Source organism: Chironomus tepperi, unplaced genomic scaffold (assembly GCF_022539635.2).
Source record: "Chironomus tepperi strain 1889 unplaced genomic scaffold, CSIRO-AGI_Ctep_v1 contig_175, whole genome shotgun sequence".
In the NCBI taxonomy this organism is placed as follows: Eukaryota; Metazoa; Arthropoda; class Insecta; order Diptera; family Chironomidae; genus Chironomus; species Chironomus tepperi.
The window spans coordinates 809,861-835,067 of NW_027226297.1; the positions used below are offsets into that span (position 1 = coordinate 809,861).

The 25,207-nt window shown below is 33.6% G+C and overlaps 5 protein-coding genes and 1 long non-coding RNA gene across 6 annotated transcripts; 4 read left to right on the forward strand and 2 right to left on the reverse strand.

Annotated features, from left to right (window-relative positions):
• The first annotated feature begins 611 nt into the window (after positions 1–611).
• On the forward strand, positions 612–5,807 carry LOC139089097 (peptide transporter family 1-like). The gene is made up of 9 exons (XM_070638531.1): positions 612–765; positions 2,562–2,684; positions 2,965–3,091; positions 3,595–3,696; positions 3,758–4,115; positions 4,173–5,150; positions 5,208–5,294; positions 5,382–5,508; positions 5,573–5,807. Exons 1-9 carry the CDS (start codon positions 741–743, stop codon positions 5,770–5,772), a joined length of 2,127 nt encoding a protein of 708 aa, XP_070494632.1. The 5' UTR covers positions 612–740; the 3' UTR covers positions 5,773–5,807.
• Positions 5,808–6,336: 529 nt separating this feature from the next.
• Positions 6,337–11,184, forward strand: LOC139089138 (peptide transporter family 1-like). Its single transcript, XM_070638577.1, has 10 exons — positions 6,337–6,410; positions 6,491–6,653; positions 8,259–8,387; positions 8,453–8,579; positions 8,760–8,861; positions 8,918–9,275; positions 9,337–10,317; positions 10,492–10,578; positions 10,796–10,922; positions 10,985–11,184. Exons 2-10 carry the CDS (start codon positions 6,635–6,637, stop codon positions 11,182–11,184), a joined length of 2,130 nt encoding a protein of 709 aa, XP_070494678.1. The 5' UTR covers positions 6,337–6,410; positions 6,491–6,634.
• Positions 11,185–12,109: 925 nt separating this feature from the next.
• Positions 12,110–13,027, forward strand: LOC139089123 (uncharacterized). Its single transcript, XR_011544276.1, has 3 exons — positions 12,110–12,227; positions 12,286–12,412; positions 12,945–13,027. It is a non-coding gene; the product is annotated as an uncharacterized lncRNA (long non-coding RNA).
• Positions 13,028–13,048: 21 nt separating this feature from the next.
• Positions 13,049–15,123, forward strand: LOC139089140 (peptide transporter family 1-like). Its single transcript, XM_070638578.1, has 5 exons — positions 13,049–13,447; positions 13,518–14,495; positions 14,583–14,669; positions 14,767–14,893; positions 14,951–15,123. Exons 1-5 carry the CDS (start codon positions 13,049–13,051, stop codon positions 15,106–15,108), a joined length of 1,749 nt encoding a protein of 582 aa, XP_070494679.1. The 3' UTR covers positions 15,109–15,123.
• Positions 15,124–16,562: 1,439 nt separating this feature from the next.
• On the reverse strand, positions 16,563–17,784 carry RfC3 (replication factor C subunit RfC3). Its single transcript, XM_070638547.1, has 2 exons — positions 17,646–17,784; positions 16,563–17,589 (listed from the first exon to the last, which is right to left on the reverse strand). The coding sequence occupies exons 1-2, from the start codon at positions 17,681–17,683 to the stop codon at positions 16,626–16,628; spliced, it is 1,002 nt and encodes a 333-aa protein (XP_070494648.1). The 5' UTR covers positions 17,684–17,784; the 3' UTR covers positions 16,563–16,625.
• LOC139089112 (glutathione S-transferase theta-1-like) lies at positions 17,699–18,719 on the reverse strand. The gene is made up of 3 exons (XM_070638548.1): positions 18,562–18,719; positions 17,905–18,496; positions 17,699–17,839 (listed from the first exon to the last, which is right to left on the reverse strand). Exons 1-3 carry the CDS (start codon positions 18,677–18,679, stop codon positions 17,785–17,787), a joined length of 765 nt encoding a protein of 254 aa, XP_070494649.1. The 5' UTR covers positions 18,680–18,719; the 3' UTR covers positions 17,699–17,784.
• Between the last annotated feature and the right edge of the window lie 6,488 nt (positions 18,720–25,207).

Here is a 25,207-nt window from a genome sequence, read left to right on the forward strand (position 1 = left end):
TACTCACATCTCTACCCAGATTGTGGAACTCTTACCCTTCAGACAAGGTGTTTTGGATAGGTTAATTAGTACTCTATTCTCATTTGTATTAGCCCGGCACATTACCGAAAAGCATTATTTCCGAATCTAGTTTCGGATGAATAGTAGAAGTACCAGCCCCTGATTCATGATTTGCATTAATTCTTATCAGTCAAAATTCCATGAGAAATTTACGTTTTTTTCTCAAATATTCCAACAATGAGTTGTGACTCTCATTCTCTCAGTGATAGTGCACAATGATAGTAAAACAATAATTTTTTTATCATCTTCTCTTTATGACTTACTTTACTCGTGACGAAAGAAAAAAAAACGCAGTTGTTCATTGGGTGTCGTAGACACGGGTTTCTACACCTCATGTCAGCTCCTATCATGATGATAAAGACAAAATCAGATTTTCCCGTTCTTTTGTAACATAAAATAAAAATATAACAAAAAAAAAATAGAATTCGAATCACCCACTTTACAATTTTATTACACTACTTGAATGATATCAAGCATTTATTTCAACTGTCGATTGTTAAGTATGAATTCACATGCTTGAGTGATAAGATAACAAAAACGCAAAAAAAAAAAATAAACTCACGAAAAAAGTTATCCTGAGAGAATCAATGTGTACCCACGAAATTTGATGAACAATTTAGTGTGGTTTGGGCGTTTATACTAATCGGACTTAAAAGCTCAAGCCTTAACCGTGTTTAATCATGGCTGATGATACAAATGGAAAAGGTATTAAAAGAAGTTGAAAAGAAAATTTTTGGGACTTAGAAAAAAAAAATCAAACATGTGACGAGAAATAAGATGTAATTTGAGAAACGTCTCTAAGCTTTTATCGTGAATTTCTGTGTGAAGCAAAATAAGGACCAAATTGTTGGATTAAACGGATTTGTCATGATCACATGACTGTTAAAATATTTGAAGAAATCATTCCAAATCGATTGTACAAGTTACATATGCAAAATACTCTTGAATGTGCTATAAACAGTGTTTATTATATCCAGAGCTCAGATCCGACTTGGATTTTGTATGAAAAAGTCGATTCAAAAAAAAAAGTCAACTCGACTCCATATTAAATTTGAATCGACTTCGAGCTCTGATTTAATTCAAAAATTTTCATCCAGCTTGATTTATAGTTAAAAATTAATGACTTCAGTGGATTTTTTAAAGATTGTTCTGATTTTTGAGACTTTTACCAGAGTTGGCAGGACTCCAATGTGCACTTCATTCAGACTCTGTAGTCTCAACCCGGAATCCCAAAGTCCTGCCAACTCTGCTTTTTCCTACTACAATTTTAGGGAAACTAAATAGTTATCTTCAAATTTAGTTTAAATAACTCTGTCCATAGTTACTACACACTATGAAAAAATCGTTTTGGTTTACAATGCCTTTAAATTTCAAACTCTAAATTAATGCTCAAAAATTTATTTGAAAATTAAAACATTGTACAATTTTCATACGTGTTTTAGATGAATGTCTGAGCCTTGTCGTGGGCTCTAACTATAGACAGTTGTCTTGTTAGGCAGATGAAATTTACAAAACTTTTGACGAATTAACATTGTTTAAAAATCTCAAAATTGGAAAACTAGAGCTTAAATTGTGATTTGCCTTTGTGCCTATCAAAATAGCTCTAATTATAGACTTTTTTTAAAGTCATCCACGCTTAAGCGTGCTTTTATTAGATTTTTTTAATCTCTAAACTTAGACGACGTCTCAAAATTTATGAAGCACACTTGAGATTTTTCACGCCGCAGCACAAAGGTCCTTTTCATTGAACAATTAAAGTCTTGTGTTTTATAGTCTCAACAATTATAAGAATGTCGGTTTCAATCCAATATAATTCTTGAAAATGATTAAAAATGAAATTTTAGGAAATTTTAGGAAAAGCCTAAAATTAGATTTTGAAATTTTTACAGATTTTAATTAAGTTCAATATCGATTCCAAAAAATTCCTTGAAAATTCCAGAAATCAGAAAATTTACTTAGATCTGGCAATTTAAAAATTTATTTTAAAACATGTATACATGAGAATCCTTATTTCTAATATTTCTAAATTCAATAAATTTTCATTTGAAAAACTTCAACAATCCGTCAGATTTTCAAAGTCACCTTAATCTCGAGGCTTAAGTCATTCATTTTTATTTCATAACTTATCAATATAACCCTTCATAGTATAGTGATTTATTATAAATGGATGATTAAGAGCCAAAGTCAAACAAACGAGTTAATATAAGTCGCTTATATTTATCCGAATTCAATAGCCGATAAGATAAAAAAAAATAGAGTTATTTACAGGTTCAATTGGTCTGGGTAATAATATTTTCCTAGTACAATTATACCAAAGAATATCTATTTTGTTCAAGTACATTGTTAAGAAACTTCGTAAGCCAAACAATTGAGAGTTAAGCGTTATCATTGAATATTTCTATAAATTATTGAGACAGCGTTTCAAGTCACAATTATTATTAAGATAAGATGTCCAAATGATTGATTAATTTTTTGGGAAATTTTTTTTTCTATTTCTTTAGATGTTGTCGCCGAAGGAAATAACGAAATTGAAGGAGTTGAGAAGAAGCTTAAATATCCATACTCAGTATTCTTCATCATTAGTAATGAATTTTGCGAGAGATTCAATTATTATGGAATGAGAAGTATGAAAAGAGTTCCGAATGTCTGAGCAAAGTGGAATCTTGGATATCGAGTCATATATGAGCGAATCTGCCAGTGCGAGAGTAAGGTCTCAATGGTCGAGTGATTAAGCAACAGACTACAAATCTGTTTCACTCTTTTGTGAGTAACATGAGTTCGATTCCCACCAGAGACCGATCTCTCAATCATTATATATAGTGCTATCGATATGACAAGGACTCCCACAATGCTCATGACATTGCAACAATATTAACTATTATTAACAAATATTCAATATTCTAGCAATTCTCGCTCTATACTTGACACGAAAGCTTCTGTTCTCCGATGATGTTGCAACTATTTTATATCATTCATTCACAACACTTGTTTACTTCATCTGTATTTTTGGTGCTATTATTGCTGACAGTTGGTAAGTTTGATTGACATATATGAGTCAACAAGTATGAGTTTGACAAGACTTACTAGACATAAATAGACTGAAAATATAAGCGGTGAAATTGAATCAGACCGAAATGGTAGAGCGTTGACCTTACATTTCGAAAATCCTGGATTTAATCCCAGGTCATGTCTAATTTTCGTCGGTCTATTTCCACTTCACCATTTAAGTTAAGAAACTCTACTCGAATGTTGAGTGGAAGTTTGTAATCTCTAGCACATAAAGTGTCTCCACTATGTCCATTGCAGGATACGCCAGTTCTTATGACGTGCTCGTGTCCTTGCAATATGCAAAGGTTGCAAGTGGTTTGAGTCCCACTATAAAGTTTATGGTGCAATAGATTAATAATGACAGTGTTTCCTGCTTTGACAGTGCCTCCTGCTATGACAATGCCTTCTGCTCATTACTAATCTATTGACCAAAATAAAGCTCTTCAACCTTTACATACATACATAATGTAATATTTTTATTTATAGGTGGGGAAAATTCAACACAATTTTATGGCTCTCACTCGTCTACGTTTCTGGAAGTACAGTTCTTACTCTTGGATCAGTTGAACAATGGAATATGCCGGCTAAGTAAGCAAATTAAACAAAAGACAATTAAACTTATTTAATGTTAACAAAATTTCTTTTCCAGAACATTCACATTTATCGGTTTAGCATTGATTGCCATCGGTAGTGGAGGTATCAAACCTTGTGTTGCTGCTTTTGGTGGTGAACAATTCAAAATGCCACAACAAGCCAAACAACTTGCACTTTTCTTCTCTATGTTCTACTTCTCAATCAATCTTGGTTCATTCATTTCAACATTGGTAACTCCAATTTTAAGAGAGGATGTCCACTGTATGGGACAACAAGATTGCTTCCCATTCGGTTTTGGTTTACCAGCTATATTGATGGCTGTTTCCATTGTCATCTTCGTTTTCGGTAAATTTATGTACAGAATCTTGCCAATTCAAGGAAATATGTTGGTTAAGGTCTTCAAATGTATCAGCGTAAGTCAAGAGCTTTTTAATGTCAATAAGTTTGAATAAAATTCATTAATCTTACAGGAAGCAATCAGCACAAAGAAGAAGGAAAAGGCTACAAACCCAAGAGAGCACTGGCTTGAATATGCTGAACCAAAATTCGGGAAGAAACTCGTCATGGAAACTAAAATTCTCCTTAACGTCCTTGTCCTTTACATTCCACTTCCAATTTTCTGGGCTCTTTTCGATCAACAAGGATCAAGATGGACATTCCAAGCAACACGTATGGACGGTGATTTAGGATGGTTCACAATCAAGCCTGATCAAATGCAGGTCATCAACCCATTGCTTATCCTCACATTCATTCCACTTTATGAGCTGATATTCTATCCACTTCTATCGATGATTGGAATTCGACGACCACTTCAAAAAATCACACTTGGTGGAATTTTTGCTGGAGTTGCATTCATTTGCTCAATGGTTGTTGAAATTGCAATTGAACCAACATATCCAATTCTTCCAAAAGAAGGATGGTCACAATTCAGAATGTACAATGCAAGACCTTGCGATTATCATCTTTCAGTCAATCTTGATATTGAAAATAAGAACTTCAATCTTTCATCAAATTCATACATTCACGATTTATGGGTTCCAATCAAAGGAGAATCACAAGAATTTGATTTTGTATTGACAACATCAACACAAGGATGTGATCCATATATTGGTCATGGTAAATTAGAAACTGGTAAAGCAAACAGTTTCTTAGTTACTGGTCTTGGACCAACACCTTCAATCACAACATTTGAAGATGATCCAGACAAATCACGTCAAGGAAAACCAATTGTCAGAGTCCTTGCCAATGTTGGCGAAACTGTCAAAGTTCAATTACGTAATAAGGACGGTATTGAATATGAGGATACTAGACATAACATTAATCAAACTGATATTCAATCAACTGATTATGATATCTTAATTGGAGGCAATGTTGTATCTACTGGACATGCAATGAAGACAGGTGGTGTTTTTGTTGTTTTGGCACATGAAAAAGCCGCAAACAGCTATGTATGTATTGGTCATTTCTATAAAGAGCAGCAAGTATAAAGCCTTATTTAATTTCAGGAAGCAACAGTTGTAGCTATTACAGATGCTAACTCTGTTAACATGTTGTGGCTTGTACCCCAATACGTAATCATGACACTTGGAGAGGTAAGCAGATTATTTCATATTTTGATACTGCCAATTCCACATATTTCAGTTATAGGAACAGGAGTAATTGACATAATTTAATTTTAGGTTATGTACTCCGTTACCGGTCTTCAATTCTCATACACACAAGCCCCAGAGAGTATGAAGAGTGTTATTCAAGGTTGTTGGTTGTTGACAGTTGCTGTTGGAAACTTAATCGTTACAATTATTGTCGGTAAGTATCAAAATGGTTGTGCCTAAATACATGACATTACAATTTAATCCAATTATATCCACAGGTGCTCAATTCTTCAGCTCACAAACATACGAGTTCCTTCTCTTTGCATGTCTTATGTTCGTAGACATGATTGTATTTGCATGGCTTGGTATTCGTTACAAGCCAATTCCACTTGACGAGATTAAAAAGGCTGAGGAAGAGGAGAAAGCTTTAAAGGATGGAAAGAGCAGCGATCCATTAGAATTCAGAGAAAATAATTAATAAAAAAATTGGTTGAATTTTTTAATTTTCTAAAAGTTTGAGGCTTTGTTCCAATATTTTTAAGCTTTGATTTACAGGATTTATTATTTACAGCATATATTTGCTGCCGGAACAGCCTAAGAGGATTAATCAATCCAGAGTCAGGTACCAAACCCGTGTGAATTTGACACGGTGTCGGATTTGGTTTAAATCTGACGTGAATCTGACATGTTGACGGTTATAACTGACCAGCACCAGCTCATAGTCAACACGAATTTAAACCGATTCCTAGCAGTCCAAGTCCAAAGTCATGCCGACTTCGCTGGGTCGTATTCAGCAAAATTAGGGTTTTGGGATCGACACGCTCTTGGAACTTGAACCCGCATTTCTGTTCGTTTAACAGATTAGTGTCATCCGGTCTAGACTCATTTAATCAGACTAGTCTATAAAAACTAATCATAGTTATAAACCTGACTCTGTTACTAGGTATTGTCAAATAAGTAGTAGAACAATTATTATCGTAATTTTTGATGCTTCCATTCAACACGTAAAACAGATATTATTCATCAAATACACATAGTTCCACATTCACAACAAACTAAAGCTAATAAATGAGATATATAATTAGTTTTACAGCACAAACTAAAACCTCATTTGTGGTATGTATTACTGATTCAAGTTACCTGGTTAAAACAACTGTCAATAGTCTAATTGTTGTATACATTCTCTCTATTAACAGATAAGATAACAAAAAAATGCAAAAAATAGAAAGTACTCATTCGTTCATCACGAGAATCAATAAGATTAGCAGCTTTTGATGAGCCATTCAGTGTGATTTTATCGGTCGTAATAATCAGACTAGTAAAATTGAATTGATATAATAATGACTATTGTTCAGAATGGTAAAGTGAAAATTATAATTGAATCATAAAAATTTGATTTTAATTCGGATAAAGGGATGAATTATTTTAAATGAAGTTTATAACTACCAAATATAGCTAGCAAATATAGCTAGTTTAGAGAGTGAAACTATGAAATCCAAAATCGTAGCACACAGCACATTAAGTTATTGAATAATACTCGATAAGAAGCTTTCCACTTCTTAGAAAATTGCGTTGAAAAAACTGAACATTATTGGACATAAAAACAGATTGGATATAAATAAACAAAAATTGCAGTTGTGATAAGCAAAATAAATTCAGAGAAATTCAAGCAAGAGGGTCCAGTGCCCCAAGCTACAATGCTAAATGCTGAAGGCTCAGCTAAAGCTTTTTTGTTAACACCCAAGCCGAGTGAACAGGCTCGTTCATAAAAAACCTTTGTCTATTCAAATCATTGAGATCCAGAGCCATGCGAGGGCGGTTCGAGGAATATAATTATTTAACTAGTGAATGTGCACCACATCTCTGTACTCGACCTACAATTTATAGTGGGATCAGAACCACTTCCATTAACTAGTTAAAAATTTAAAAATTGTGGAACTTGCCATGATACATCATGTTTATTACTAGACATTGTGTCGACTAATTGCAGACTGTTTCACTCGGTAAATGGGAGTCGCTTTCGTGTGACATACGAAGTCATGTTTGGCATCCTTTCAAAACAATAGTAATTTCCATTTAGTGTTAATAAAACAGATTTGCCGAAACCTTAAAGCGGCTTGAAGCGGCTTACTCCATTATTAAGCCTTTCTCAGCAACACATAAGAAGCAGTTATAAAATAAATCAAGTTGCTACCGGTTTTCACTAAACTTATTAATCTTGATTAAATGATTCAGACGAAAGAAAGCTAGCCGTCATATGTTTGTTCGAAATCCAATAATTTTTGTTAAGTACAATTAATTTGTTTAGTGATAAGATAACATTGTATTGTACATTTAATAATGTATAATAAAATAATTTTTCTACGACTGATAATATTATTTCACTGATTTAATTTTAAATTCCATTATTGCTTGATTTTATCCAGTTCTAAGCTTTTAAATATAAATTTCTGTTATCTTCGTTGATGTTTATGGCTTAAAATTAGTTCTATTTAAGCCTATTGGAATTGGATTCGTGTAATGGTCTATCAACTGTATATCATTCGGAGTGCAGTAGTGCTAAAAGGCAAAAAGCATGCTTTTAAGAGCTTGTATTATTTGAAAATACTAGTTCAGCATATTCGCAAGCGTGCTCAAAGACTACTTTGCTCTTAAGAGTTTGCTTACTGCAAGTGTAAAGGGGATACGGAAAATGTATAATTTATATAATGCACGTTGCCAAATAGCAGAGGAACTTCCGATAGCTCAGTGGTAGGAGCATATGACCGAAATTCGTAGAATGTGGGTTCGAGTCCCACTCGGGATCTGTTTTTCGTAATTACTTTTTCTGTCAGATCAATGATTCCACCTACTCCAAGTCAAAGTTGGCAGGACTTTGGGAATATGGAAGTCCAAAAAGACCTCCACATTAGAATCATATCAATTCTACGTACTAAATCACTAGATTTTAATTCTTCTTCATAGATTCAACAACAAAGAGTGATGGACATGATGAAGCCGAAGGGATTATCAAGAAGCCAAGATATCCATTCTCTGTATTCTTCATCGTCAGCAATGAGTTTTGTGAGCGATTCAATTATTATGGAATGAGAAGTACGATAATGATTTTAATCATATGACACATTAAGTTTTTAACAGCTTTTTCAATTCTTTATCAGCAATCTTAGCAATCTACTTAACCCAAAAACTGCTATATTCCGATGATATTGCTACAATATTGTATCATTCATTTACAACACTTGTATATTTCTTTTGTGTTTTTGGTGCTATAATTGCTGATAGCTGGTGAGTAAATATGTTTTGATTGCTGTTCCTTAACAGATAATGAGCGTAATCACCTGTTTGAGCTTGTTCATGACTTAACTCAAGCTATTTAATCGAGGATGTTCAATTTTGTGATGCCATAATCATGAGCATGCTCTTTTGAGCTTATTGAGCTTAAAACTATCAATTTTTCTTCTTAAGGTGGGGAAAATTCAACACAATTGTTTGGCTGTCGATAGTCTATGTAGCAGGAAGTTCGGTACTCACACTTGGTGCTGTTGAGCCATGGAATATGCCGGCTAAGTAAGTAAAAGCTGCATCCACAGAAAAAAAATTTAATTAATTTCTATTTCTTCAAGAACTCTGACATTTGTTGGCTTAGCACTGATAGCCATCGGTAGTGGAGGTATCAAACCATGTGTTGCTGCATTTGGCGGAGAACAATTCAAAATGCCAGAACAAGCCAAGCAACTTGCAGTGTTTTTCTCACTTTTCTACTTCTCAATCAATTTTGGATCATTCATCTCAACACTAGTCACTCCAATTTTGAGAGAGGATGTAAAATGCATGGGAATGGATGATTGCTTTCCATTTGGATTTGGATTACCGGCTATATTGATGGCTGTATCCATTGTTATCTTCATATCAGGAAAGTTTATGTACCGAATCTTACCAATACAAGGGAATATGTTTGTTAAGATTCTTAAATGCATTGGGGTAAGGAACTTTGACTACAACTCAAATAGATTTCATCCTCAACTTTCTCCATCGCATTTAGAATGCAGTAAGTACATCAAAGAAAGAAAAAGCTACAAATCCAAGAAATCACTGGCTGGAATATGCTGAACCAAAATTCGGAAAGAAGCTCGTCATGGAAACCAAAATTCTCCTCAACGTCCTTGTCCTTTACATTCCACTTCCAATTTTCTGGGCACTTTTCGATCAACAAGGATCAAGATGGACATTCCAAGCAACACGTATGGACGGTGATTTAGGATGGTTCACAATTAAACCTGATCAAATGCAAGTCGTTAATCCACTGCTTATCCTAACGTTCATTCCACTTTATGAGCTGATGTTCTATCCACTTCTAAAACTTATCGGAATTCGACGACCACTTCAAAAAATGGCTCTGGGTGGTGTTTTTGCTGGAATTGCTTTTATATGCTCAATGCTTGTAGAAATCACAATTGAACCAACATATCCAGTACTTCCAAAAGCTGGTTATTCACAATTCAGAATGTATAATGCAAAGAACTGCCAATATAATGTAACAACAAGTCTGGAATCTGCAAAGGAATTCACTCTTGGTCCGAATGCATTCTTTCATAATCTTTGGGTTCCAGTAAACGGAAATTCTCAAGATTTCAATTTTACATTGACTAGCCAAACTGTGAATTGTGGCATGCTTCTAGGAACTGGATTATTAAAATCTGGAACTGCTGATAGTTTCTTTATAACAGGCACTGGAAGTGAACTTTCTGTTCATGAATTTGAAGACAATCCAGACAAGTCACGACAGGGAAAGCCAGTCATCAGAGTGTTGGCCAACATCAATCCATCTAGTCAAATTGAGTTTCATAACAAGGACGGGGTACACTATAGCCATGAATCAAGCTTCTCTGATCGATTGGATGTACCAGACGGACTTTATGATATATCAATTGATAGCAAGACAGTTAAATCTGGGATTAAGTTGAAACATGGAGGAGTCTATGCTGTAATGATTCATGAAAATGATTTAGGCAGTGCTGATTATGTAAGATACTTATTATTGCTATTTGATGCACTTACAGACAAAGAGCATACTCAATGTCAATTGCATGGTCAAGTGCAATGACCAAGCTCAACTTTGTGTGCGTCCTCATGAGCATACTCCTTGTCTGTTCGGGATGATGAAAATTTTCAATATCAATTTTCAATTAATTTTCAGGCTATAAATATTTTGACAGTAACAGAACCAAATTCTGTGAATATGCTTTGGCTTATTCCTCAGTATGTCATAATGACTTTAGGAGAAGTAAGTAAACCCGAGCGACATGAATGAAGATGGCTTCGCAAAGGAGCATCTAAAGGTTCCGCTAACCTCTTTTATTGATATCAATTGGAAGCTGCTTTCATGTCGGATCCATAAGACTGACTTTTACCCCCATGGCTCCATGTCAAAGCCTTCTTCGTTTGTGTCTCTCGGAATATAATCGTTGTATAATCAAGATTCTTAATAATACATCCACTAGGTGATGTTCTCAGTAACTGGTCTACAATTTTCATACACGCAAGCTCCAGATAGCATGAAAAGTGTTATTCAAGGTTGTTGGCAGTTAACAGTTGCCGTTGGAAATATTATTGTTACAATTGTTGTTGGTATAGACATGATTATTCTTGGAATATACAAAAATCTTCAATTAATTGGATATTTATTACAGGTGCAAAGTTCTTTGATTCACAAACATACGAGTTCCTTCTCTTTGCATGTCTAATGTTTGTGGACATGATTATATTCGCATGGCTTGGTTATCGTTATAAGGGAATTCCGCTTGATGAGATTAAGAAGGCTGAGGAGGAAGACAAAGCTTTAAAGGATGGAAAAAGTACAAATAATTTGGAATTTAAGCAAAATAAATAATATTACAGACTGTAATTCCAATTGTGTTTCATTAAAGCATTGATAAATGTTTTAGTTATCTGATAATTCCTTTACATTATTATTCACTAAATGATATTAACCCGAGTAGCACAATGCGGCGAGTGCTTACTGGAACCATGCTCCGATATGGAGCCTATGTAATCTATTAAATTCAATCCGTCTCTATTGCTGGCACATGTTGCGTCTATGCTTACTTATTGGGAACGGGATGCTCCGATATCCCTAGGATCTACGAAAATTTCAATCCCGATTCCGATCCAGAAAATTTATCGGGACCGGGATTTCGAGAAAGCATAGATGCGTCTTATCATGCGCTAGAGAACGTTGTTTGCTGTTCAGGAAATCAGTCATCTAAATGATGCATTTTATTTTGATTCATGGATATATCTGACCAAATTTTCAGACGTACAGCATCTCTCGTACTTAAAGCATCAGTATATTTGATATAGCTTGCATTAAAATGAATAGGGAAGATTATGGTAAGTTAAGGTACTAAAATTATTATCAACAGGTCAGTGTTGTCCAAACTGTTTTGCTCCACAGCTCACCTTGGTGGTAAGCTTTGCCGTAACCACATACGACATACGGTTCATAGTATTTCGGCGTCACAGTTTAGATCAGAGCTCGAAGTCGACTAAATTACTTATTTCGCTGGCCGTACAGATCAGTTGTGTTTCATGACGTCCCTCAGATGCCGCATATAACAACCTCTATCGCTGGCTACCGTTTGTCAATTTCCGATTCTAAGTGAGTCGACTTATTCATACAAAATCCGAGTCGACGTCAAGCTCTGGTCTAGACAACACTGCTATAGGAATAAGCCATAATATTAAAACTGTAAATCACAAGAACTGAACCTATTTATTAATTTCGGAACAAAAACCCATTAAATGAATTTCCAGAACATAACAATAGCGATGAAGAGACAGGACAACTTATTCCAAAGCCAAATTATCCATATTCAGTGTTTTTGATCCTCAGCAATGAGTTTTGTGAGCGATTCAACTACTATGGAATGAGAAGTATTGCAAATATTTGAGCTTTAAAATGAATTAATCACTAATGTTTTTTTCTTAATAGCAATTTTGGTGATTTACTTAACACAAAAATTAGACTACTCCGATGATGATGCGACTATCATATTTCATTCGTTTTCCACAATTGTATATTTGTTCTGCATTTTTGGTGCTCTTCTTGCTGATAGTTGGTAAGAAATTGATATTGATCAAGATTTTCCGATCGGAACATATTAAAAGGTTGCCATCATGTCGACGAGGCGACAGTATACTTGGAAACAAGTGACAAACCCGAACAGCACAACATTTTCACTAGGGCACCACTAAGAGACCGCATTACCGGTAAAATATGAAGTTGCCTTGTCAGCACAGTGATTGACCTAATTTCGACTAAATTCTGTGGCAAAAAATGCGATTAGTTGCATTGTGGTACTGGGAAATTTGGTGACTTTTAGGAAGTAACTGCGACTTGGTTCTATCTTTATTGATACCTCATCACCTCGATTGCAACATTTCTATATGTCCCGATCGTGTCATGTAGATTTTAAGCTTCTAATCTCTTAACAAAGATTATGCAATTATAATCTGCGGAAGTCCTGATTAGAGTGTAACCGTCTCAAATTCAAGTTTTTCGACATTAGATTGTCATTTTTGAGACAGCCACACTCTGGTTCTGATTTTTATGTATAGTCCAAAATAGTCAACCATATTATTTCTTTCAAGGTGGGGTAAATTCAACACAATTGTATGGTTATCATTAGTATATTTAACAGGAAGCTCTATTCTTACTCTTGGATCAATGGAACCTAGTCACTTGTCACCTAAGTATGATTAAAATTTCAAACCTTCCAATTTGTAATAAAATTTATAATTTTAGGGCATTGACGTTCGTCGGATTAGTATTGATCGCAATAGGCAGTGGTGGTATTAAGCCATGTGTTGCTGCTTTTGGTGGTGAGCAATTCAAAATGCCAGAACAAGCCAAACATCTCGCATCCTTCTTCTCATTGTTCTACTTCTCTATCAATGCCGGTTCCTTGCTATCAACATTCTTTACTCCAATTTTAAGAGACATAAAGTGTATGGACAATGATGATTGTTTTCCGTTGGGCTTTGGATTGCCAGCTGTTTTGATGACATTTTCAATTATTCTATTTCTTTCGGCGAAATATAGAACAACTCCAGCTCAAGGCAACATGTTTGTGAAGATTGTTAAATGCATTTGTGTAAGTAAATTTATGGGAATCGAACTCACGTTCAAGGAATGACCCAGATTCCTAATCATTTCTTCCACAGAATGCAATCAGCACAAAGAAGAAGGAAAAAGCTACAAACCCAAGAGAACACTGGCTTGAATATGCAGAACCAAAATTCGGGAAGAAGCTCGTCATGGAAACCAAAATTCTCCTCAACGTCCTTGTCCTTTACATTCCACTTCCAATTTTCTGGGCTCTTTTCGATCAACAAGGATCAAGATGGACATTCCAAGCAACACGTATGGATGGTGATTTAGGATGGTTTACAATCAAACCTGATCAAATGCAGGTCGTCAATCCACTACTTATCCTCACTTTCATTCCACTTTATGAGCTTATGTTCTATCCACTTCTAAAACTCATTGGAATTCGACGACCACTTCAAAAAATGGCTCTGGGTGGTGTTTTTGCTGGAATTGCTTTCCTTTGCTCAATGTTTATAGAGACGAAAATTAAAGCAACTTATCCAATACTTCCTGAGGATGGATTCTCGCAATTCAGAATGTATAATGCAATGAATTGTGACTATAATGTTGTAACAACTATTAAAGGAAGCGCCAGAAGATTCCAAGTTGAATCCAATGGATATTTTGAAGCTCTTTCGGTTCCAGTTAATGGAAGTTCCCAAGAATTTTATTATAAATTGACTAGCCAAACTGAAAATTGTGAAGCATTTGAAGGATTTGGATATTTAAGTTCTAAAACTGCAAACAGTTTCTTGATCACTCAAAATGGAACTAAAACAATCATTAAAGACTTCGAAGATGATCCAGACAAATCACGAGATGGAAAACCAGCCATTAGAGTGCTAACAAACCTTAAATCATTAAGTCAAGTCAAATTACTGGATAGGGACGGAATACAATACAATCAAAATTCAAGCATTTATAATCGTGAGGAAGTGCCTGCTGGAATATATGATATTACAATAGATGACATGACAATTCAATTTGGGGTCAAGTTGAAGCATGGCGGAGTTTATGCTATTATTATTCATGAACAATCAGATGGCGAGTATGTGAGTTTTCTGAGCGACACTATGCGGTGCCGACAAGGCAACTTGTAAGAAAATTGTTAAATTAATGGAAATAATTAATTCTTTCAGATTTCCAACATATCAATCGTTACTGAGCCAAATTCTGTGAATATGCTTTGGCTAGTTCCTCAGTATGTGTTATTGACTTTAGGAGAAGTAAGTTAAGGGGTTGAAACTCGCCCCACAACCTTCCCTTGTATCCTAGCATAGCTCTGGACCTCAATTATCTGATTGCTTTTGTTTTATCTACTAGGTTATGTTCTCAGTAACTGGTCAACAGTTCGCATACACACAAGCTCCAGAAAGCATCAAGAGTGTCTTACAAGGTTTCTGGCTGTTCACAAATTCTGTTGGAGATATTATTGTAACAATTGTTGTTGGTATGAATTATTAAGTTTATTTAAAGCACTTCCTAATATTATTTAAAAAAAAAATAGGTGCCAATTTTTTTGATGATCAAGCGCATGAATTTCTACTGTTTGCATGTCTGATGTTTGTCGATATGGTAATTTTTACATTAATAGCAGCAAACTACAAGCCAATTTCTCTTGATGAAATCAAAAATCTTGAAGCTGACGGAGGTTCCGAAAATTAAATTTCGGACATGATTAATTAAATCAGTTTGTCCTGATCCACTGTGAATCTTTGGATGTTAATAAAGGTGGTTCAGAAGGTTTCTGTTCCTGAATGTCCTTTCATCACATATAATCTAGAATTACATATATTTTGTACAAAAAGTGAGCTGTATGACATTAAAAGTGTTTTTGGTCACAACAGGGTGACCAAAAACATTGAAAGCTTTTGAATAAAATTTTGACGGTAAAAGCTTTGCAATAACTGAAAGCAGTTATTGCCAGTTATCTTTAATGCCATACACCCACATCAAATGTCTGTAATAATACTGAAAAGTCTGATAAATTTCTCATTATAAACTAAAGCTCTCTAAAGCTTTTATTAAAACAAAACTTTTGGTAATTGAACTGCAAATCGATTTTCTACGTAATCTTAGATTATCTCTTCAGGAGTAAATTGAAATCTTTAATTTATCAAGCTTCTGAGCTATAATGAACTTATAACTTTCTCACTTCACATTCAATCCAATTTTCAACCTTCTTAGTTCCTTAATATGAAATTGTTCATCCGATTCAATGGACTGTTTAATTTCTGATGATTAAAATTTCAATTACTTTACTTTTCATCAATGAATAAGCTCCTCAATGCATTGTGGTTCATTGCACGATATCTGTGAATGCTTATAATTTAGATTATATTATGCAACATGTGAATCAGATGTTTATTGACAAAAAAGTAATGATTTGTAAGCATTAATTCATTCATGAACATTATAAATCCAATACAATAGTGAACAAGGAAAGAAACAAATATTTTCAAAATTTAACCGACATTTGAAATTTAAATGAAAAACATTTGTGTAGTTTTCTATGTTTTTGGGCTGTTGTATTGTTTTCAACATCATATTTTAAAGTAAAGTTGCAAAACAGACGCATGTAACAGGCAAAAACCATACAATTTTTTAATAATTTGTATGGTTTTGTATGAAACAACTGTTGCACTTTGTTTCAAAATGATGTATTGCCATAATTTGAATTTCAATTGACGGTTAAAAATGCATTTAAGTTTATCAATTTATAGCTCCTTTAAATTTCTGAAAATAAGGAAGTATGACATAATCCCCAAAAAAGCGTGTAAAATTAAAACTCATTATAAAGTTCAACTTCCGCAGAGCAAGCAAACTTTTCGTCTACAAATAATTCTCATTTAAGTTTTACGGTCGATTTCCAATGAAATTAAAATTGAATTTCAAGTTTCTCTATTGATGAAAGATTACTTTTGAGTGCATTTAATTCCATTCGTATCAAGCTATACAAATATGAAAATTAAGAATCTCCTCCAGATGAAAATCTTCTCAAATTACTAAATTGAATTTTGCTCGTCTTTAACACGAAAAGGATTAAAATTTCAATTTTATAAGGAAATGGAATTAAAGCTTCATGACCTGATTTAATTAGAGATACTTAAGCAAAATCGACAGTTAATACAGTAAAAAATTATTATTTTTATTAACTTAATTAATGATTAAAAAACAGAAGTTTAATCATCATCGACACTAACTTGATTACGTGCAATGCGGAATGCAGCAACAAGAGATGAAATTTGAATTTTTTCTGTGCATCCTTGCGATAATCGTTCCTCAATATTACCCATTTTTATGATTAATTGGGATATGACTCTTGGTGGAAGTTCAATTCTTTGGATATAGAGATGAACTTGTGTAAGAATATCTTCCAGTGCCAATCCTTTGTCGAGTTTCAATTTGTTGATTTTTTGGTATGTTTCCTTAAAGTCCTCATCATTAAGCAGCCAATAGACGATATTATCGATATCTTTTTTCAATGGATGTCCAACACATGTATAAACATTATCTTCAGTAACATCCTTAAATGCCATGTATGTACTTTGAAGAACATTTAATACTTTTCTCATATCACCTCCTGATAAGTCCATTAATGCCTTTTTTCCATCCTCAGTTACTGTCAAATTCTCCTTTTCAACAACATAATTTAATCGTGGAATAATTTGATCTGGTAAAAGTGGTGCAAAACGGAATCTTGTGCAACGAGATTGGAGTGCTGGAATAATCTTACTTAAATAGTTACAGATGATACAGAATCGAACATTGTCTGTGTATTTCTCAATAATACGACGAAGAGCATTTTGTGCATCATTTGTCATGGCATCTGCCTCATCCAGTATAATTAACTTGAACCCACCACTAAAGATGGTTCTTGTTGATGCAAAATTAAGGATTTGTCCACGAACAATTCCAATACCTCGATCATCAGATGCATTTAGTTCCAAAACCATAGATTGAAAGTGTGCTTGTGAATAAAGCTGTTTAGCGCATGCAAGAATTGTTGATGTCTTTCCAGTTCCAGCAGGTCCATAGAATAGTAAATGAGGCATCTGATTTTGATCAATAAACTTACGAATTGTGGATATTATGTCTTCATGTGAAATTAAATCATTTAATGTTGCCGGTCGATATTTTTCCACCCTGAAACAGCATAAATTAATTAAACTCCATTCTCAGCATGTACGTTAACTACTTACCATGGCAAATTGCTGGTTTTTTCCTGGCTTTGTACCATATTTATTGATTAATTAAATTCTTATTTTTATAAATAATAGACTAAATTTCAAGATGTTGCGTGCCCTTTCCCGCGCAAAATTTTCAAATATTTTTTGACCGTTAATTTTTTTTCATTAAATTTCTCAAGAACAAAATCGCTTTAATCGTCAATCCTCTACAAAGAAAGGATGTTATCACATAAAAATGGAATTATATTCATTAAAGAAGATAAGAAATTACAGTTTTGGTGGTCCATTGAATCTTTCTCCGTACTTATAAATATATTGATGAGCAGCATCAAATTCTGGATTGAAAAATTCTTTTGTATCCTGCAGCCATCTACTAACTTTTGGATACTTTCCTTCATCGATAGCAAACAACCGCAAACCCACAACTTGCATCAACGCGCAAGCAGCGATGATTTCTGCATAACTCGGTTCTTCATCAACGAGGAATTTTGTATTTTCAAGCCAGACATTTTCGAGCATACTTAATGAATTCTGGATGTCAACAAAATTTGTGGGATCTCTAACGTTATTCATCATACCGTGTTCTGTACCGCTAATATCCTTGAAAGGCTTTAACCAAGCATCATAAAATATTGATCCAGTTGTAAGAAGCAAGCTATTATGATTCCATTGAAGAAATTCATCAATTTTTGCTAATTTTTTAACATCTGTCGGATACCATCGTTCTGAAATAATCCCTTTCCTACCTAAATAATGATAGATGGCTACAGTTTCTGCTAAACGAAATCCATCATTATCATGTATCACAGGAACTTTATGATGTCTATTTACATTCTCTCCAAATTCTTTACTTAAATGCTCCCCTGAGATAAGAACAGCCAAATTGATGAACTTTGGACTAATTTTATTAATAAATTATCTTATTTACCTTTTCGTAACGCAACGGATGTCTTCTCATACACAACTTTGTTATGCTCCAGTAATATTATAATAGAACGTGAGAGCGGCGAAAAATAATCGTAAAATAATTTAAATGAACTTGACATAATTGCAGGCAGAAAGGTAGAGATTTGTTATGGAATGAAAATATTTGGGTGGGTTCATTCGTCGATGATGTCCATAGAATTTTGGAAATTTCAATGTCATACTTTTTGCATATTTTTTGGGGAAATTGAATTTTTTGAAAATTTAAAGGGGTAACGGTTTTTTGATTTTTGACATTTTTTAGGGATATTCTTAGGGATATTTTCAAATTTTGTAAAATCGTTAAAACTTAAATTTCAAAAAGAATTCCTGACCATCAAAAAATCCACAATAAATCATTAAATTCTATTAAATAAGAGATAACTTTTTATGTCTCAGTCATAAACATTTTGTTCCTTTTTAGAAATTTCATTCTATGCTAAAGAAAAACAAAACAGTATCAACATTTTGTACACAAAACATTCTCTTATCGTATCGCATACTTTCTCATCTACCGTATCTGCGCTGCGTATATATAAATTTTTTGTGTCCATTGCTATAGAACGAGCGTGAAAAAGAAAGAGAATTACTTAATTTAGAAAGATTTTTTTCCATCATGTACTCTTAAAAATGGGATAATTTGTAATAAAATGTGAGATTTTTCTCGTACTTAATGTCTCGGTTCGTAATCATAATTTTTCCTTTACGAAACGTCTTCCTTACACTTTCTCTTCTTTATCTCTTATATCTCTTGATCCTTCGATTTATGGCCGTTTTTGATGGTCAAATACAGCGAAGATACTGTATTAATACATGAGCGATGGAATAGAAAAAAGTCACGTAGGTAAAAATGTGTGGTCGTTGCCATTCATGGATGATTAGAGCGTTCTTTTTATTACTTTTGCATCTTGAGGAAGTTCAGTAAAGTTCTGCATCTTAAGTGCGTTCAGTGAAAATTTGCATCTTAAGTGCGTTCATTATAATTTGGCATCTTAAGTGCGTTCAGTAAAATTTTGCATCTGAAGTGCGTTCAGTAATGTTTTCCATCTTAAGTGCGTTCAGTAAAGTTTTGCATCTGAAGTGCGTTCTGTAAAGATTTGCATCTCAAGTACGTTCAGTAAACTTTTGCATCTTAAATGCGTTCATTAAAGTTTTGCATCTTAAGTGCGTTCAGTGAAAATTTGCATCTTAAGTGCGTTCAGTAAAATTTTGCATCTTAAGTGCGTTCAGTGAAATTGTTCAAAACAATCTCTAAAGTCTCATTAACACTTCTCAATTAAGATCCAGAACACAAAAAAGACAAAGTTTATGCAACAAAGAAGCTTGAAAGAAGCTGACAATCTACCTTAATCCATAAAACGATTAGACATAGTAGCACACATCATAGACACCATTGCTTGAATAAATGTAGCACATCTTAAAGGCAGGTCATTATTTTAAATATTCGACATTATCGTTGAAAGTCATCAGCATACAGTCTTGTGTTCTAGGCTACATTAAACAAAAGTTGAAATTGATTTTCCTTATTAAGAAGAACGACCCTTGATGATAAGAACGATTTCCTTTTTTTGAAGGAAAGTTTTTGCTGCAAAACTTTTTTTGTTTTGAACTTTTTTCTCCTCTATGTACCATAGAATTGGGGTTTTATGGCGGCAAATCTCAAGCTTTCATATCACACTGTTGCCACAATTTGCCTCTAAGATTTGTTGTTTTATTATTATAATTCTGTATTACGAACATCTCGGAGATTTATGCGTGAAATAAAATTCTTGTTTTCTTATTTGACTGAGGCAATGTTTCAGTAATTTTTCATGGCTCATTCTAAAATTGAATGTGTACATCAACTGTGTATATTTTTCACTCCATTTCGTCTTTATAGGCTTATGAATGGCAAAAAGTTATCAGATTACTTTCTTTGAGGAAATTCACAGAATTTTATTGCAATTTTGTGTGAAATGTGTTGATTTGGAATGGCATTATGGTATTTTTTATGAGATTCATGAGAAAAATTATTTGGAGCGACACTAAGTCTTCAATTTGAAAGCAGTTCAAAGTTCAGAGTTCATCGAATGGATTTGAATAATTAAATGGTTAAATTTGTAAGTACAAACAAGAATGAATGTTTATTAAAGAAATATAAAGGTAACGAGAGCTGTATCTCATCCACGTTACCACTTTTGTATTTGTGGTTGGGTTTAAATGTAATTAAGAAATCCATAAGGATTTTAATATGAATCTACGATGTTTATTCTTCGAAGTTTAAATGCAAACTCATTATTTGTATGAAAAAGGGGTTTTCAACTATGCACAATATTATTTAAATCCCAAATGAACGTTATAACAAACAAGGATTCACTGTTTGACCTACATACAGAACTGATTTTATGATTTCTATCTTAATAAATTTTGTATTGCGATTTATCCTCAATATACAGCATTAAGCAACATGAACTATTTCGATTTATAGCAAATCTTAAGGATGAATGTGATAGGAATCTCATAAAAGCCTCTAGAGCCTTATCAAAAATTATCTCACGAACTAAAAGTTCTATATTTGGGTAAGAACAAGAATCGAACTTCTGAGACATTCCGTACAACTGTCTCTTCTATTTATTCGAATAGTGATTTCATGATCAGAATTCTTAATGGAATTAAAAATAACTTTTTTGGTCTGACTTACTTCTTACAAAACTTTACCCCCAAATACCTTTATAGCGTTAGAATGTATAAATTGTGCCACAACCTCAGATACGGAATTTATTATTTAAATGTCTTTTACAAAACTTTACTCCTTCTCTTATAAGAATAGCTTGTTGCGGTGAACACAATACACATCAAGACAACTTTTTGTTGAAGCTTCTTTGTTTCAAATTATTTTTTTTTATCTGTTCCAAAACCTCTTTCTTTATAATACGGAGATGATGATAATAATGTTAAAAATGTATGGTAAGTACCATAAAAATAAACATTTTATTTGACTAAGAAGAAATTTAATTTTTATCCATTCTTTTCAGCATAAGAAGATTTTTTTTTCGAGGCTCTTTGATGTGGTGTTTAAAGTTTAATTTGGCAACTTGAAAGAAATTTAACAAAAGGTAAATTTTGAGATATTTTTTCTATGAAGATAAAGTAATACTTTAAAACAGGCTTAAAATTAGGTGTTGTTACTATAAAATCGTCAACTTTTAATTTTTTGCTAAAATTCTTTCTGATGTTTATTAAGAATGGTTAATGAAAGATTTAGTTGAAATTTCAGATCAATCGGATAATGAATGTGGTCAATATGTCGAAAATTCCTTTAATTTTGAGTAAAAAAACTAGTTTTTTGGCTCTAACTACTACGAAATTTTAAAATTTTGCAAAGTTCTTTTTACTATAAAACAGAGTAATCTAAGATATACTTTCATGCCAAATTTCAGCTCTCCAGCTTTCATGAAAGTAGAAATATATCAAGAAATCGTAGATTTTGGCCTTAAAAAACTAGTTTTTTGGCCCTAACTTTAGCAAAATTTTTCAAAAATCTTATTAATGTGTTCTATATTAGCCTATAATACACCACTATGCCAAATTTCAGCCTTTGAAGTTAAGTAGAAGTGGTCGAAGTAGGTACTTAAAAATTTGAAAGTCTTAAACAGAGCAACCCAAAAGATTTTATTTGACTAAGAAAAAATTTAATTTTTATCCATTCTTTTCAGCATAAGAAGATTTTTTTTTCGAGGCTCTTTGATGTGGTGTTTAAAGTTTAATTTGGCAACTTGAAAGAAATTTAACAAAAGGTAAATTTTGAGATATTTTTTCATGAGAAATTAATTTAATAAATTAGGCTGCTCAAAACAGTTCAAACATGAAAAAATGCCTGCTTCTCAAAGAACTCCTTTAGATGTGTCTCTTCCTTAAGGATAAATAAGTTTCAAAACTAAGACTAGTCTTAATATCTGGAGAAGATTGCAATTTTATGATTTTGTGAAGTAAAATTTGATGTGCTCTAAGAACCACTGATTGATAATTGTTTTCTGACCTGGACTTCTGAGTTTGCTGATGGCAAGAGAACAAAATTGCGACCAAAGAACTCTTGAAAAGTGGTTGTTTGACTAGAAAAGAAAGAAGGTAAGACCTGGGTGTCAACAATGAATCTATACTCCCTTGAGTGAGTAGGTCAAAAAATAGCTGTCGAAACTTTCACTATGAGCCGGATTCCGTAAGATTGGGCCCCACTAGATTTTCTCGAAATCTCGGAATTCCAGACGGATACAAAAAATAACAAGGGGTCATTCACTAATTGCGTAACGCTTACTAGGGTGGGTGGCGTTACGTAATCAGTGAACGGCCCCCTAGAGAATTCTCGAGATTGGGAAGTCTTGATCTCGATCTTAAGAAGCTTCAGTCTCCAAGCTAAGATCACGGTAGCTTAAAGATGCTGTTTTGTGGCACTTTCCAACAAGTGTGCATTTCGAGTATATCTAATCTTCTAGTTGATTATTCATTCTCAAATTGTTAATTTACTACCAAATTGTACATTGCTTAAATCATATCAATTCAAAAATAAATTTAAATGGTGTCAAATATCATCAACTGCATCTATATATAACTGATCTCAATTCTTCATTTCACTTTCACTCAAGTAGAATAAGAGCTTTTAAACGGTTTGCAACCTTTTACAAAAGATTACAAAGGCTTCACATTAATGAGTTCATTATTTTGTTGAACATCTCAGAATCACTTGTCAGTTAACAAAAAGCTTTTAAGATTAATATGTATAAAAAATGGAAGTAGGTTTAAATATTTGACATATTTTGGAAACTCAAAGGTCCTTGACATTTTGTTACCGAAAGATACACAAATGCAAGATGGTCTTTCATAAGTTCGTAGGCTAGTGGAATTTATGGAGCTGCCAAATTGAGGCAGCTATCGTTCGGTACCCTAACAGGAAAAGGAGCCTGTTCGGTTCCTAAAAGCGGTCTCTTTGCCGGTTATGGTTGTTCCCGAATTACACAAATGGAGAAGGCATCGCCACGGCATGTAAACCTTTAAAATGCCATGACAAAGCCATCTTCATTTGTGTTGCTCGGGATTAATGAAACAGCTTTAACGGCGCCTTGAAGTATCCATAGAGAAGTGTGCTACTCGGGCCCATAAAAAATCTCTTCTAAGTGACTGCATCCTACCATTCTACAAAGTCAGAAAATCAAAACAACACTGAAATGTCATCGAAGAAATTGCTTAAAGGCATGATTGTTGACTCACAGTTTGACTTTGTATAAATTTTTTTTTTTGGTATAAACATCAGGACTTTTCATGCGATGTCAACATTATATAAATCAACAGCTCGAGGCTTTTAATACTTCCCACTTAATTTATTCATTTAAAAGCTGCAAACGGCTGCAAACATTGTTTGATTATGAAATAATGACCTTAAAAATGTTGTGGGATAGCAATCAAATGAGTGTAATGGGAAGCTTAAGAGGAAGCTGATTCGTAAAATTGTAATGGCTGATTTGAGGCCCTGAAAGCGAAATCATTCGTATACAGCATGCTATTTATAATGTGTTTAAAACCAATTTTCATGGTTTTATTTAGCAACATGTGAAAATTGCAGTGAAATTAAAAGGATTTTCGCCAAAAATGCATTTTTACTATCGTCAGCCTTTTTGCTGGTCTATTTTGTCAATAAAATATTGATACACCTAAAATTATAATTACGTTCTAAATGTTCAAAAACGGTTAATAAATTTCTGCAATGCTTCGATAATTAAAATTTTAATTTTTTGTGGTTTTGTTTGTTCAACACACAATGTTTTGGAATATCCTTTAGCCTCCAAATACATAAATAAATTACACAGAAAAACCACAAATTTATTTTGATAGGTAAATTTCCAAATAATTATCTTCTGGAACGATCTATTATGATAATTTACAAATGAATTATTGTGAAAAGGGCAGCATAAATTTTGATTCATATTAAAGCTTGTTTTGAGGTTTTTAAAGCTCTAGAATCTTATCCGAGCGACACAAATGGGGAGGACTATTTAAGGGAGCTATTAGGTCTATGTCACTGATACGTTTACTTACTAACTTCCTTGACTGAGCGGTCGAGGGCCCATTGCCACTCGTAGGAATATCTAAAGACATCTATATCCTTAGAAACCTTCTGCCAGTTCGAGATGTTGAGGATTCTTGCTTCCTTTTCAACACATCCAATCCAGGAATTCCAGGACTGATAAGTTTACTAACACTTATTTCCACCTCAGTGGGAAGTCAAATGCCCAAATCTTAGCGTTAATACAGTGGCGTATCGGTGTCCTAGCAAACACGTTGTGTTGTTCGGGTTGATGATACTAAATGAGTCCGTAATGTAGATTTACAAACTCCGTGACTGACTCTTAAATTGTGTCGCTTGTGCTGCTGAATTCGCAGGTCATACAGATCAACTATAATCCATGGTTTCTCTAAGAGTCGTCTTAAGCTAACTGCACTTTTCCAATTCTTCTTCTTCTTCTATGATTTTACATGTACATGACTTTCAACAGGTGTTGCCTGAATCTGGCTCTATATATGTGCAAATGCAACACTATCTGCTCTTGTGTTCTTTTGGCTCTTTGATTTATATCACT